Source organism: Brassica napus, chromosome C1, assembly GCF_020379485.1.
Source record: "Brassica napus cultivar Da-Ae chromosome C1, Da-Ae, whole genome shotgun sequence".
NCBI lineage: Eukaryota > Viridiplantae > Streptophyta > Magnoliopsida > Brassicales > Brassicaceae > Brassica > Brassica napus.
The window spans coordinates 12,699,420-12,714,607 of record NC_063444.1 but is presented as its reverse complement, the minus strand read 5'-3'; the positions used below and the strand labels follow the sequence as shown (position 1 = coordinate 12,714,607).

At 38.3% G+C, this 15,188-nt stretch overlaps 2 protein-coding genes and 1 pseudogene across 2 annotated transcripts; 1 reads left to right on the top strand and 2 right to left on the bottom strand.

The window, feature by feature from the left end:
• The first annotated feature begins 473 nt into the window (after positions 1-473).
• Positions 474-5,579, top strand: LOC111214334 (annotated as a pseudogene).
• A 2,802-nt stretch (positions 5,580-8,381) lies between these two features.
• On the bottom strand, positions 8,382-9,981 carry LOC125580127 (F-box protein At1g30790-like). The gene has a single exon (XM_048744130.1). The coding sequence runs from the start codon at positions 9,875-9,877 to the stop codon at positions 8,588-8,590; it is 1,290 nt and encodes a 429-aa protein (XP_048600087.1). The 5' UTR covers positions 9,878-9,981; the 3' UTR covers positions 8,382-8,587.
• A 177-nt stretch (positions 9,982-10,158) lies between these two features.
• On the bottom strand, positions 10,159-11,073 carry LOC125579815. The gene has a single exon (XM_048743673.1). The coding sequence runs from the start codon at positions 11,071-11,073 to the stop codon at positions 10,159-10,161; it is 915 nt and encodes a 304-aa protein (XP_048599630.1).
• Positions 11,074-15,188: the final 4,115 nt, after the last annotated feature.

The following is a 15,188-nucleotide window of genomic DNA, read 5'->3' as shown; positions in this document are numbered from 1 at the left end:
TAAATTTATTAATTAGAAGTACATAACTTTTTAATCCTTTCACAAAATCAATTATTCTTTTGTAAACCTAAACAATCACATTTAAAAAAAAATTAAGATGAAACATTACAATTATAATTTGCTTTAAACAAACTTAATATATGAAAAATGTTAATTTAGAAGTATTTTCTCTTTTAAGTAGAATTCTAAGAGGAAAACGATCAAAATCGAGTTCTCTATTTTAGAAGTATACATGATTTGTATCTCTAGTTGCTTGCTACTTGCTACTTGCTAGTCAATAAAAACCTGATTCAATAGACTTATATAAAACTCCTATCGGTCGAGATTTGGTTCAATTAATCCGGTTTTCGATTGAACCGACGTAGTTTACTGAGATAGCCCAACGGCAATGATAAGTGTGGGCTGGGCCCAACACGTGAAAGATTTGATTTCCACCACAGGAAGCACCGTCATCGTTAACTTTAATTTCTTCAAAAGTCTTCATCTCTCTTCGCAACTTTTCACAACTCTTATTTCCCATTTTACCCCTCATCCTCGACGGCGACGAACAGTTAGTAGATAAACACAACACCAAGCAGGCCATCGGTGACAGGCACGCTCGTAGCTAATGACGGCGGCGGAGGCATCGGAGCGAGTCGAATTGGCGAAGCACTGCAGCTCGCGGAACTGGTCCAAAGCGATTCGAGTTCTGGATTCGCTCCTTGCTAAGCAGTGCTCGATTCTGGATATATGGTGGGTTTGCAGGTCTTCAATTCAATCCGGATCGGTATCAGTTTGATCTCTGACTCTTTCTCTTTTGAATCTAAATTTTGCAGTTTGTTATAATCAATTGGAGAAGGCTCTCCAGCTTGAGCCTTGTGCCATTCAAGCTTATCAGTTCACCAGTGCCTCAGAGTATCGATTCTTCCTATAGCTCTTTGAATCATGGTGTTGAGTTGGTAATACTGCCCTCTGAACTCAAGTATCTCAATTTTTCCATGTAGGACGTGTTACTTGAATTAGATATGAGCTGCTTAATGCTGCAAGGCGAGCCTACTTACCCTGAGGCACTTATATGAAGATGGACAGCTTATGCATTCCAACGAGAGCTTGAAAATGCTATTGATGATTTTACTAAGGTATTCGTGTATTTGACAAGAATTGTTAACACAGTGGGCTAAGTTCACAGATTCTTCTCCTTTTGGTCAGGCTATTCAATCAAACCCGGCGGCAGGTGAGGCCTGGAAGCGGAGAGGACAGGCTCGTGCTGCTCTTGGGGAATTTGCTGAGGTTAGTGGTTCCACGTCTTCTCTGCTTATGTTCTTTACTCAGAGCGTAAAGCACAAATGATAAATGTATTTGACGGGGCTCTGTTCGACCCTGCACATTTTCATTGATTGATGAATAATATTTTCTGATTGATATCCAATCATTTGGATTAGCCTCTGATTGATGTCTGTGTTTAAGCCTGTCTAGTGCTTGCATTTTATGGGTAAAAGAATTCCGAAATGTTTATATTACACACTCTTAAGCTAATCTTTGGTGATAGGCGGTGGAAGATTTGACTCGTGCACTGGAACTGGAGCCAAAGCCAGAGTCGCCTGATATTTTGTATGAAAGGTGTAAGGGTCTTTATGATGTATTCACTTTTAAATCTTGCTACCTATTTCAGTTTTGACATCTTAACTGCATTCAGGTTTTATTACCACTGACATTCTCAATTAATTCAGGTATTATTAATTTTAGATCTAAGGACTTTACTGCTGGTGTAAATGACTTATCTATATGTCTGAAGCAAGAAAAGGATAACAAGTCCGCATATACTTATTTGGTAAGACTATCTTCTGTTCTTATTCTTGGTCTCCGAAATAACAATGACAAAGTCCGCAAATGTTTTCTTAGCAAAAATTTGTTGATCTTTCCAGGGACTATCTTTTGCATCTCTTGGTGAATATATTAAAGCTGAAGAGGCGCATCTGAAGTCCATCCAGCTGGATAGTAATTATCTTGAAGCATGGCTACATCTCGCCCAGGTAACACACATATACTTATTTATGTACAATTATGCGTTTTCTATATAATTTTCAACTATTTAGTCATGAAAACAGTATTTTGGTTATTGCTTTATTCTTCCTTTTTCAATCTGGGTTTCCATGCATATGATGATGAATAAACGAAGTTGGCTTTCTGTAAAGCTTGTGAGACTTCTAAATGAAGAATTCTTACATTGACTTTGGAGGCAAACACTTAAAAAGCTTCATGAAAGCCATTGGAAAATGACCTTAATTTAGTTGTCTTATCCAAGTTTTTGCTTTAATCAATTGACTATGAAACCCTTCACACTTTTTTATTCACTGTACTTGTCTTGACGTTTCCTGATTTTCTTGGCAGTTCTATCAAGAGTTGGCCGACTACAGCAAAGCTTTGGAATGCATTGATCAGGCTCTACAAGTCGACAACAGTAGCTCTTATTTGGGATGAACTATATCACATGCTTACTATATTTCTGGCTTTGCCATCGTAGTAATGGAAATATTCCTGTCTTGACCAGGATTTGGAAGGCCTATCACTTGCGTGGATTAGTGTTAGTTCCATGGATTAGGTGAACACAGGTATGTATAGTTAGGCTGTACTTAGATTACTGGAAAGTGAAACTTTGGTTGCGTGTTACCTAAATCTCCTTAGTGATCCACGTATATCTCAATGTGTACTTTAAGATTTGATTTCTGATAAGATTTTCTTCTCCTGGCTCTTTAAAAGATCTCCGTTTGAGCAAAAGAATGTTCTAATAGAAACCGAGAATTTTGATGGTCATATTCACCTTGGGTTTTTTTATCTACAAGGCTGGTCTTTAAAACTTCCTTGAGGAATGTGAAGAGCAAGCGAGGAAAGATAAGCTGAAGAACAGTCAGAAAAAGACAGAGGAAGTGAAACCAGAGAGTTGTGATGTTGAAGGAGCTGACAAGGGTTTGAAAAGAAGGGATTGTGAGGATGGGAACGAGGTAGAAGAGAAAGAAGAAGCTTCTTCGAAAGCGAAAAAGCCAAAAGTTGTTCTTCGTCATCTTCAAGATGAGAGGCTGATCAAGAAGAAGAAACTGAGGAACCAAAAAATGGTACTTCAACTAATCCATCAGAAGTGTCTACTTTGAAATGAGTTGTAACATCCGTCATATCAGATAATTAAGAGATTTCACCAAAACTTTAGTTTGTTTCTGTGATCCCTATAAGTTTGTAGAAGAATCCATCAGTTTCTTTTAGCAGTTTAATCAAAACAATCGTCAGATTCTAAAGCTGTTCTCTGAATTGCTTTCTTTTGCTGTAAATGATTTTAATTATAGGCCATTAACGTTGGATCTCTATGGCATAGGTGGTGAGCTGATTTTGAGAGGAGGATGGATGATTTAAAGCTACTTTATAGAGCATATGTTACAGATGCTATATCGAGTGGGCGCGTTGAAGAAAACAAGGTAAGCTAACCAGATTTGTATCAGTTAATATATAGTAAAGTGAGTACGTTATGGAGCATGTGTTTCAGACTCCGTTTTTCTCTATCTCCGTCCCTTGCAATTTCATTTCTGATCATCTTTCTGCTGAATGGCAGCTTGTGGCAGTGAGCCAATTGAGAAACATTCTCGGACTGGGGACTCGGGAGGCTGAAGCTATTAGTGTTGATTTCACGCCTAAGGCATACCGTAAAAGACTTGCAATCCATGAAGGTATATTGGGACCACCTGACCTTATGTTGTTTCGTTATATAGTTTGACTTACCACTGTATGGCCCAAAGATACGATGGATGGGTCCATGGAAAACTAGATTCTTATCAATTTGGTTGATGGCTTGTGAACCTGCTGGTCCCTTACGTTGCAAACTAGCTTAAATTGTTGTGAATTTTGGTTCTTAACAGACTTGCAACAAGTCTGGCACTTTCGTGTGGGTTTACATGCTGTTATCTAACAGTTTTGATGTCTATTGAATGAAGTCTTTTCTTCCCAGTCATCTGACAATAACCTGCTTTTCTTCAGAAATCTACAGGCAGAAGCTTCAACAATTTGTTTTGATGGAGAGCCGAGCGATGACAATGTCGCTGCTTTGTTAAGGGTAAGAGTCATGCTCTGTATTCCTCAGCAAACTATTGAGGCAGCTAATGCAGAAATCTGCGGAAGCATATTTGAAAAGGTAATCCAGCTTATTAGTCCCCGTCTGTGTCCTAGTTTGTTCCCATGGTCTTTCGTCTTAGTGCTGCAGTTTTAACGCTGTTTTTTAAACTCTCATGTTAATAGTAATTTTTTGCCTGTTTTCAATCCGTTTCCGTTAACTTCCTTTTGACCATATTTGAATACAAATACTTATTCGTTACCACTTTGGCAGGTTGTCAGAGAAGCAATTTCTTCTGGAGTGAGATGGTTACGAATGCTGAAACTCGCAAATCAGTAAGAAAGGCTGCTCATGGTCTTCTTTGGTTATCAGAGAGACTGCCATGTCTGTTGCTAGCAAGGCTGTGAGTATCATCGCACTCTTTACTTTCCCCATATTTTGGTATTAATAAGATAAACCTTCATTGATGCAGGTCCGTAGGGTTTTCACAAACTATATATCAGACGAGCAAGAGCGGCAGAGAACCGCAGAGAGTCAGCAAAGGAGCTCAAGAAGATGATTGCCTTGAATCGCTCAGAAAGACAAGACCCGACAAAGAACTCGCGGAGAAGATGGGAAAGCCTGGCCAGACTGAGATAACTCTTAAAAACGACCTTCCCGAGAGGGACAGGATCGATCTCTACAAAACAATACTTGCTCTACTGTCTAACAGGAGAGGTAACAAGAATCCCGTTCGGCGCCCAGATCACAACAAAGAGAGACGACTCAGAGTACTTGCTTCTGAATCAGCTTGGTGGGATCCTTGGATTAACTTCGAAAGAAATAGTCAACATTCACGTAGGTTTAGCCGAGCAGGAGTTCAGGCAACAAGCTGCAGTGATTCTAGCTGATGGGCAGTTGACAAAGGCTAGAGTAGAGCAGCTAGACGAGCTGCAGAAACAAGAACAAGTTGGGTTGCCTCAGCCACTAACAGAGAAGGTTATAAAGAACATAACAACCACAAAAATGGCAAACGCGAAAGAAACTGCTGTTAACCAAGGAAGACAGAACATAAAGCAGATACGAGAGAGCTCAAGGAGGCAAACTATTCAGTATTGATGTGGAAAAGGCAAAAGGCGTTGTCCATGACCTTGCTCGGAGTAGACTAACGAACTCGCTGATCCAAGCTGTGGCATTACTCAGGCAGAGAAACGCTAAAGGAGTGGTATGCAAATCCTCTTTTCCTCTCAATTCTAGGAAGTCGTTTTGTCTGTCTCATTAGTTTGCCGTCTCTCTCTGTCTCTGTCTCTCACTCGGAGCACAAGAGATTTTGTGGATTTCTAAAGTTTATAGATTTTTAAAATAACTGAATTTTTTTCATAGACTTTAACAATTATGTTAATCCATATTTATAGAATTTATAGATTATCATAGATTTTTACAATCCTGTTATTTTGTTTTATTATTGTTATGTAAAGTAATTATGTAAGAAATATTTTTGTTGTAAGGTATATGTTAACACTAACAATGGGGTACGTCACCAATTTCCATGGTGTTAGTTTTTTGAAAAACATGTTACATGTATATGAAAAAAATCTAAGTTTCATCAGTTTAAATGTGTCTTTTATACTATAAAACAGAAGTCCACAATTTTGTGACTAACATATGTCATTTAAAAATAAATTTAAAAAAAAAATTGTCTTAAAAGTAATCGAAAATAAACAGTTTATACAAAAGACATTATGGCACCCATGATCTTTATAATTGTTTTCATGTCCACTATCCCAACTCACCTACAAAAATTGTATAAATCACTTCGACTTTTCTTTTACCATCAATGATTTTACTACTTTTTATTCTATGCAAACAAACATCAAAAATATTCATACTCCTTTTCTGTTTGTTCACGAGATCATTGTGTTAATTATATAACTATACCAATGTTAGTTGAAAGAAGATATTTTGTGATCTTGGGTAAGTTTATTGAATTGTGATTATTTAAAATAGTATGTGATTCTCTTCCCAAATTTGCAGAAAAATAGATGACTATCAGGATTCCACAACTTAATGAGTTTAGACATTATTGTCAAATCAGGTTTTGCACGAGTTGTTTTTTGTTTTCAACTTTCTTACAATTTTATTATTTATTGTGAATTTTATTTGATTAACTAGGTGATTAACTAGGTGTTTTATCCGCACAAATCAGACATAATCAGTATAACAGTATAATAAGTTTTAAAACCAGTATAATAAGTTTTATTTATGTTTTCAAATAGTTCAATCAAACATCAAAGTATTTATATATGTAAAAATTTTTTTTATCAAAATATATACTTATGATTGTGTTAAACTTTTTAAAACACTCATATTTTAGAAATAATTTAGAATTTTTTTAAAAAAATTTTGTTCGCAAACATGGATTGCAATTTTTTTAAAAAAATATTTGTTTGGAAACATGGATTGCAGTTTTAAAAAATGAGGTTTGTTTAGAAATATAGATTGCAGTTTTAAAATATAAGTTTGTTTGGAAACATGGATACCAGTATATTAAGAAAAAAAAAGTAATGGATTTATATTTTCAAAAAATTAGAAATCCATTATATTATGAGAAACTATTTATCTGGTTTTCTGGGGTCAAAGATTTCAGCCCTATAAGAATATTTTTAAATTTCAGTTCGGATTCGCTTTGGATTTTTGCGGGTTAAGATAACCCATTTAAATTACTTTTAAATTTTTAAAATTCATTATATACTTTAAATTTTTCAAAAAATATAAACAAAATAATATATTAAATATAAATTTGAATAACATATGTCAGAATACCTAAACTTAATATATAAATTAGTTTAGTTCAAATATTTGGATGGGCAAATCTCCAAAATAGCACCTTTCTAAGTTTATATCACAAAAATAGCACTCAAAAACTAAAATGACCAAAATAGCACCTTTCTAAGTTTATCCTTTGAAAATTTTAATTTTTTTATTTTTCAAAATTTGAAATCTTATCCCCAAAACCTCATTTCTCAACTCTAAACCCTAAACCATAAACTCTAAACCCTAAACCATAAACCCTAAACTCTAAACCCTAAACCCTAAACCCTAAAATCTAAACCCTAAACCCTAAATCATAAACCCCACCCTTTAACTCTAAACCATAAGTTTGTGACTTTTGATAAAACATTAAGTGCTATTTTTGTGACTTTTGACCTTGAGTGCTAGTTTGGGAACATAAACTTGATTTAGTGCTATTTTTGTCTTTTTCTCTATTTGGATAGAGAATCAATAATTGTTTTAAATATTTTTGGTGTTTTAAGTATACTTTTACTATTTTAGATATTTACTATTGACTATTTATATATATTTTCAAGTATTTAAACTAGCTTAAAAATATCATATATATTCTAGATGTTTTTATATACATTAAATCTAAGAAAATAACTAATATATAAGTATATAAATCTATTTCGGATACATTCGGGTACCCGAAATACTTCGGTTCGAATCGGATTCGGTTCTCCAAAAACTAACATTTTGAATAATTGAGATATTTAATCAATTTCAGTTCGGGTTTGGTACTAATTTTTCGGATCGGAATCGGTTCTTTTAGATTCGATATTTTGTCCAGTCCAAGTATTATTGACATGAAAAAACAAATAGAAACAAAAATACGTCCGCGGATCAAATTCTAGTATGATTTGATATAATAACCATTTTTTTTTTTGTATAACATTTCATGAATATAATGTGCTCCTGCATAGTGGGATCATAATACTAGTCTACCCATAATATTCTACTCATAAAAAAAAAAAATAATGATAATCTTGTGCCATCTGGTATTCGTTTAACATAAACTTGTTTTATTATCATCATCACCTTCAAAGCACACAAGCCTAAACACAAGAGTAAATGTATCTTGGACTGTAACATAAGGAGGTAAGATCTTTCAATGCACACAAAGCCAAAACAATGCACTTGGCTTCAAGTTTGCTCATGCCACCCCACACCCACCAACAAAACAAGCAATCCTCTTAGAAAAAGCATTTCAAAATCAAGGAAACTGATTAACAAGAGAAGAAAGCTGTGCACCTTTTGCATAATATGGTAGAAAGGAACGAGATGATTCTCACAACTGATACAGCTGCTGCAGGCTCTGGTTGTTCGGTCACAATGAAAAAAAGATGGTGCAGGCAACAGTTAGCATAAACAGAAACAGCTGAGTACAACAGTTGGCTACATTCATACACAACCAGGCTGAGATTTTAAGGGATATGGCTGTCGCAAGGAAACATCATTGACTCAAAACAGAGAACACAGGTAGCAAGACAAGTTGAAAGAAATCTAGTGCATATTATTAGACAATATATACAAATATAAGTAACGAGTTGTGAAACTAGAATAAACAAAAAATAAAGAAGGAAAAAGAAACAAATGCAAGTAACTAAAGGGAACAAAAACAAGTTTGGTGCATAAATATTTGATAAAAATCCCCAGAGTTTAGTTTTGTTTATCAAAAGCTCTTAAAAACACACACATTTATAAAGAAGCAATACTATCAGCGTGTTGGGGTGAGAAAGAGGCGCGACAAACGTCAGTGAGTCCATAACGGCTCCAGAACTCTTCAGTATCAGCGACTCCGTGGATCCTGACTCTTCTAATGTTTTTCGTGTCTGGGTTGAAGTAGAAAACATAGAAGGGCTGGGCACGGCCTGTCAGAGTTGTTGGGGAGAAAACGATGTCACCAGCCTTGTTGGTTCCTTGGGAAATCATACGCTCACCCGCCGCAGGAGAGAAGGGAAGAGACAAGGGAAGCTCAAATGTTTGTTTGGACCACTCATGTTTCGTCGCATCCTCCAGTATCCAAAGAAAAAAACGGTTGAAAGAAAGACCAAATCTAAAACAGTCTGGTACAACGACAGCTAGCTTCCCTTTGTATTCTATCAATAGGGTAAAAGCCCCCCGAAGCAGGACATCCTTAGGCGTTGTGATAAAACTTAGTATCCTCTCATGTCTAACATCAAAACACACAAACACAGGAGTTGCTCCATAAACTGGAGCCCAAGCAGCATAATAAATGAAACCATTGATGCATCGTCCCATAGTTAGAGGGTGATGAGGCGGGGAGGTAACTTGGGTACGAGATACTACTCCTCCTCGTCCAAGTGTTATAACCTCGTGCACCATGGAACTAGGGTTATGAACATAGATAGATGTCACCTGGGTCAATGCTTTGAATTGATCATCTACAGGATCGTATCCCAAGGATGTGCCCGGAGCCTTGCAGTGAAAGGTAATGACTTGCCCCGTGCTAGGGTTACATATAATGAACTTTGACAACTCAAAACAAGCGAGAAAGCCATGGACGGAAGAAAACTTGGCGCTGCCGTGAGGCAAGGTCACTGAGGGTATTGTCATGTCTAGATTGGCAACCAAAGAAGAAGTTCCCTCCTCCTCCTCTCCCGACATGATGAAGAGACGCTCGGGTTTACCAAATACACTGTTGGTGAAAGCGGCTATAAAACGGGATGGCTTCGCAGCGTAGTAAGAAGCGACGAATCTTTGGCTTCGGATAAGGGAATACCAATTCTTGGACACGCATAGGAACTTCATAAGCGACTTTCCAGGCAATCTACTCAGTGTCTCCACCTCCATATCGTAAGGGAGGAGGACATTTAGCAGCTTACCTGGGCTCTTGTCGCCGCTTCCAACGCCATTGTCCTTTGACTCCTCGCAAAAGACTTCTTTTTGGTGATGGGTCACCATCTTCATCTTCATCTTCAGAGGGATCGGCGCCAAGCTGCCCTTCTCATGTTCCTTGCGTTTCATCACTGGAGGCGCTCCCGACGAAACCCTTAACTCGACTCGTATTGATGCTTGATCTAGATCGATATGTAAAGACAAAGGAGTTTCCTTTTGAGAATTCAGACAGATCTCAGCCGTTCGTTTGAACTTAACTTTTTAACACCTCTGACACATCTATTTTAAATAGATTTTGTAACTAGGTTCGGTCGGACTCACTTTTAACCTTCTTAGAATTTTATTTCGATTAGTATTGTGTTTTATTTATTTTTTTTCTCATCAAATAGTTTCATTTACCGACTATTGTTCTAGTACACTGATTTATCAGACCAAACTTGATACTTCAGCCACATTGGCACAACAGAATACAACATAGGAATACTAGACACAAAAGTGATCGACTCCTTTGGTATTATGTCTGCTGCCTTATTACCCACTCTTGGATAGAACCTCACTTCAAAGTTTCCAATCTGTAACAAGTGATGTCGGATCAGCTCAATTGTGGGATGCAAAATTGGCCACACCTCCTCCGTTCCATTGATCATCTTGACCAACTGTAACGAGTCAGTTTCGAAAATGATATTCTTGTATCCAAAATTTGCCAAAGTTTCAGCACCCCATTTTAAAGCCTCTGCTTCTGCTAGTATCGCTGATCCCGACTTTATTACAGCTCGAGCTCCTACCCACAATACCTCACTTGTCTCATTCCTGCAGATCCAACCCAAGCCACTGGTGTCTCTCTCATTGTGCCATGCACCATCGCTATTACATTTCACCCAGTTCGAGGGTGGAGGTCTCCATGGATTCGCTTGGTTAGTAATTGTGGGTTGTTGTACCTCAAGTCTCTTCACCGCAGTTTCTTCAGCCACTTTCCTCCCCTTCCATTCCTCAGCATCCTCTCTTGCTTTCCTTATAATGCACTCTGCCTCATACTCCTTTCCATTGAACACAAGTTCATTTCTATTTTTCCATAATCTCCACATCAACCAAGGAGCAATCTCGGCTTGTATATCTTCTATAGGATACTCTTTCTGAACATTCAACACATGATATATATTGGAGTATAAGGATTGTACCATTACGCCATCAGGAGGAGTTGGAATGGGAGAGAGAGCCCACACCAGACGGGCCAGAGGGCACTGGAACAACACGTGATTGATCGTTTCGGTGTCATACCTGCATTTATAGCAGCCAGCTTCTTTGGAGATGTGTTTTCGAGCCATATTCCCTGCCACCGGTAATACGTTGCTGATGCATCTCCATAGGAAGTGATGTATTTTAGGACTCGCTTCAGTGTTCCACGCTAGCTGATATAGGGCGTCCAAGCTCGGTTGATCCTCCTCTGTCGCCTTTTCCTTGTTCAGGGTGTTAGTAAGAACCCAATAACCGGACTTCACAGTATATTGACCTGTCTTGGTTGTGAAGATGAAGCAATAAGAAACAAGATGGTTGGTTAAGGTCTCAAGACAATGGAGATACCACTACAAGGGACAAGTATGCATGGTTGGTTAAGGTCTCAAGACAATGGAGATGCCACTACAAGGGACAAGCATGCATGGTGGGTTAAGGTCTCAAGACAATGGAGATGCCACTACAAGGGACAAGCATGCATGGTGGGTTAAGGTCTCAAGACAATGGATTATTAGTTTATCATATCTCATCTACCATTTACCATACTTGTAACCCCTATATATATGGGATGTTCCCATAAGCAAATTAATCAAGCAAATAAGATTATCTTTCTTTACTCTATCTCTCTCTTTACTTTCTTAAACATCTCTCTCTCTCTTGTTCTTCACTATGTTCTTCAATTTCTAACATGGTAACAAAGCTGAGAAGATGGAGAGTGCTTCAGTCAACAAAGCACACTTCAAACCAAGAAGAGGAGGAGACAAGTCTATGACTTGTGAGCACTGCAAGAATCTAGGCCACTCCAAAACCAATTGTTGGATCCTCCATCCTCACCTCAGACCTGCTTCAACCAACAGATACAACCAGGCCAAAGCACATGAAGCAAGAGCTCATGAAACCACAATACCAGGCTCCCTGCGAATAGGAGAAGATGGAAGAGCTATGATCTCAACCACCCACACTGGTGGATCCACATCCCATGCCATGTCTCAGCGATCCCCTGATGATGCCTTCATCCGCAAGTCAGACATTAAAGCCCTTATCAAGGCTATCAATGCAAACTTTTGTAACATCAGTGTCAATGCTTTAAATTCTATTCACAGTGCTTCACATACTACTAGACCTTTGATCATTGATTCGGGAGCTTCTCATCATATGATTAGGGATGCTAGACTGATTAGTGATGTTAAACCTGCACTAGGGAGTGTAGTGATTTCTAATGGTGATAGAATTCCAATTGAAGGAGTAGGAAACTTGAAACTGTTTGATAAGGAGTCTCAAGCCTTTTATATGCCTACTTTCACATCCAACTTATTATCTGTTAAGAGAGCAACCAATGATCTAAATTGCAATGTTATTTTCAGTCCTAATGATGTGTGCTTTCAGGATATTAAGACCAGGAAGATGCTGGGAAAGGGTGTGATCAAGGGAGAGCTTTACTTGCTTGAAAACACCAAGCTTTCAGATTTATCTTGTGCTTTCAATTCTGCTTCTGTGTTAGCTAGTGATGTTTTATGGCATGCTAGATTAGGTCATCCTCATTATCGTGCCTTAGGACTGATGTTACGTAATCTATCTTTAAAGAGTGGAAGTTGTGAGGCTTGTATTCTTGGTAAACATCAGAGATCTGTTTTCCCTAATTCTAAGACTATTTATGAAAATTGCTTTGATCTTGTTCATTCTGATGTTTGGACAGCACCTTGTATGTCTAGGGAGAACCATAAATATTTTGTTACATTCATAGATGAAAAATAAAAATATACATGGCTCACTTTGATTCAAACTAAAGATAGAGTTTTAGAAGCTTTTATTAACTTCCAAAACTATGTATCTAACCATTTCAATTCCAAGATCAAAATTTTTAGGTCTGATAATGGCGGAGAATACACAAGCACTGCTTTCAAACATCACTTAGCAAAACATGGCATAATCCATCAAACAAGTTGCCCATACACACCACAACAAAATGGAGTTGCTGAAAGGAAGAATCGCCATCTAATGGAGGTTGCAAGAAGCATGATGTTCCATACCAATGTTCCAAAGAGGTTCTGGGGAGGATGCTGTGGTCTCAGCATGTTATTTGATCAACAGGATCCCCATCAAAGTCCTCCAAGATATCTCTCTCTTTCAGGTATTAAACAAAATAAAACCTCCAATTGATCACTTGCGTGTTTTTGGGTGTGTGTGCTATGTCTTGATACCAGGGGAACAGAGAAACAAGCTTGAAGCTAAGAGTGTCAAAGGCATGTTCATAGGATATACTCATGCGCAGAAGGGGTACAAGTGCTACATACCTGAATCAAGAAGAGTTATGGTCTCAAGGGATGTTAAGTTTGTGGAATCAAAGGGATACTATGATGAGAAGAGTTGGGAAAGCCTTCAGAATCTCTCACAAGGATCTTCAGATAGGGCAAACAACTTGAGAATCATTCTCGAAAACCTAGGCATCAGCCAGCCTCAAACAAGTGGCGTACTGAGCACTTCACATATACCTCCAGTTGTGGATGAAGCTACATCAATTGAAGAAGCAGTCCATCCTGATCATGAGGGGGGAAATCAACCTAATTTGCAAGTTATCCATGAGGAAGCTATCCCTGAAGAAGATATCCATGACGAAGCTATCCACGAGGAAACTATCCAAGAAGGAGCTATCCAAGAAGAAGTTGTTAATGATCAAGATGGAATGCAACAAGAAGTTCAACCATTAAGGAGGAGTACAAGGGTGAAGAAACCATCTCAGTGGATGGACACCAAAGTATACTTCAACAACAATGCAGTAGCTCATCCTATCCAAGCAACATGTTCTTTTGCGAGACTATCTGAAGAGCATGTAGTCTTCATCAGCAACTTAGATCAAGAGTATGTACCAAAGACTTATGAAGAAGCCATGATGCATGAAGAGTGGAAAGCGTCAGTTGGGGATGAAGTTAATGCCATGATCAAAAATGATACTTGGTATGAAACTGAGCTCCCCAAAGGAAAGAAAGCTGTTACAAGCCGTCTACTCTTCACCATCAAGTACCTTGCCAATGGGAAACCAGAAAGAAAGAAAATAATGCTAGTTACAAGAGGATACACCCAAGTCTATGGAGAAGACTATCTGGATACATTTGCACCAGTAGCTAAACTCCACACCATAAGGATTCTACTCTCATTGGCAGTGAACTTGGAATGGGATTTATGGCAGATGGATGTCAAGAATGCTTTTCTTCAAGGAAAGCTGGAGGATGAGGTTTACATGAGGCCACCTCCGGGTATGGAAGACATGGTCAAGCCAGAGAATGTCCTAAGGTTGAAGAAAGCAATCTATGGGTTAAAACAGTCACCAAGGGCTTGGTACCACAAACTGAGCACAACTCTCAATGGAAGAGGGTTTGTAAAGTCAGAACCTGATCATACACTCTTCACACTCACAAGCAAGCAAGGAATTGTGGTGATTCTTATTTATGTAGATGATATTATCATCACAGGAAGTGACAAGGAAGGTATTATCTCAACCAATGTCTTTCTTAAGTCTACTTTTGATATTAAAGATTTAAGGTGAGCTAAAGTACTTTCTAGGGATAGAAATATACCGCTCTAAAGAGGGGCTTTTCTTATCTCAAAGGAAGTACACACTTGATCTTTTGAATGAGGCAGGAAAGCTTGGAGCGAGAGTAGCCAAGACTCCACTAGAAGATGGGTATAAGGTGCTGCGTGAGGGGGAGATTGAAGACAAGCCCTATACTGACGTTAAGCACTATAGAAGAATTGTAGGAAAGCTGATATACCTCACCATCACCAGGCCTGATGTATGCTTTGCAGTTAACCAAGTAAGCCAGAATATGCAAGCTCCCAAGATACACCATTGGAACATGGTTGAAAGGATCCTAAGATACCTAAGAGAGGCGCCAGGACAAGGAGTGTGGATGGGATGCAACAAAAATACAGAGATAGTTGGGTATTGTGATGCTGATTGGGCAGGAGACTGAGTGGATAGGAGATCCACTACCGGCTATTGTACATTTATTGGAGGCAATCTTGTCACTTGGAAGAGCAAGAAACAAAAGATAGTGTCATGCTCAAGTGCTGAAGCTGAATATAGGGCAATGAGGAAGCTCACTAGTGAGTTGATTTGGATCAGAAACCTACTTCGAGACTTGGGTATAGAGACATCAACTCCAATCACCATGCATTGTGATAATCAAGCAGCAATACACATAGCTTC

Coding starts and splice junctions, on each gene's coding strand:
- LOC125580127 (XM_048744130.1), bottom strand. CDS start 9,877: ATGAAACGCAAGGAACATGAGAAGGGCAGCTTGGCGCCGATCCCTCTG.
- LOC125579815 (XM_048743673.1), bottom strand. CDS start 11,073: ATGGCTCGAAAACACATCTCCAAAGAAGCTGGCTGCTATAAATGCAGG.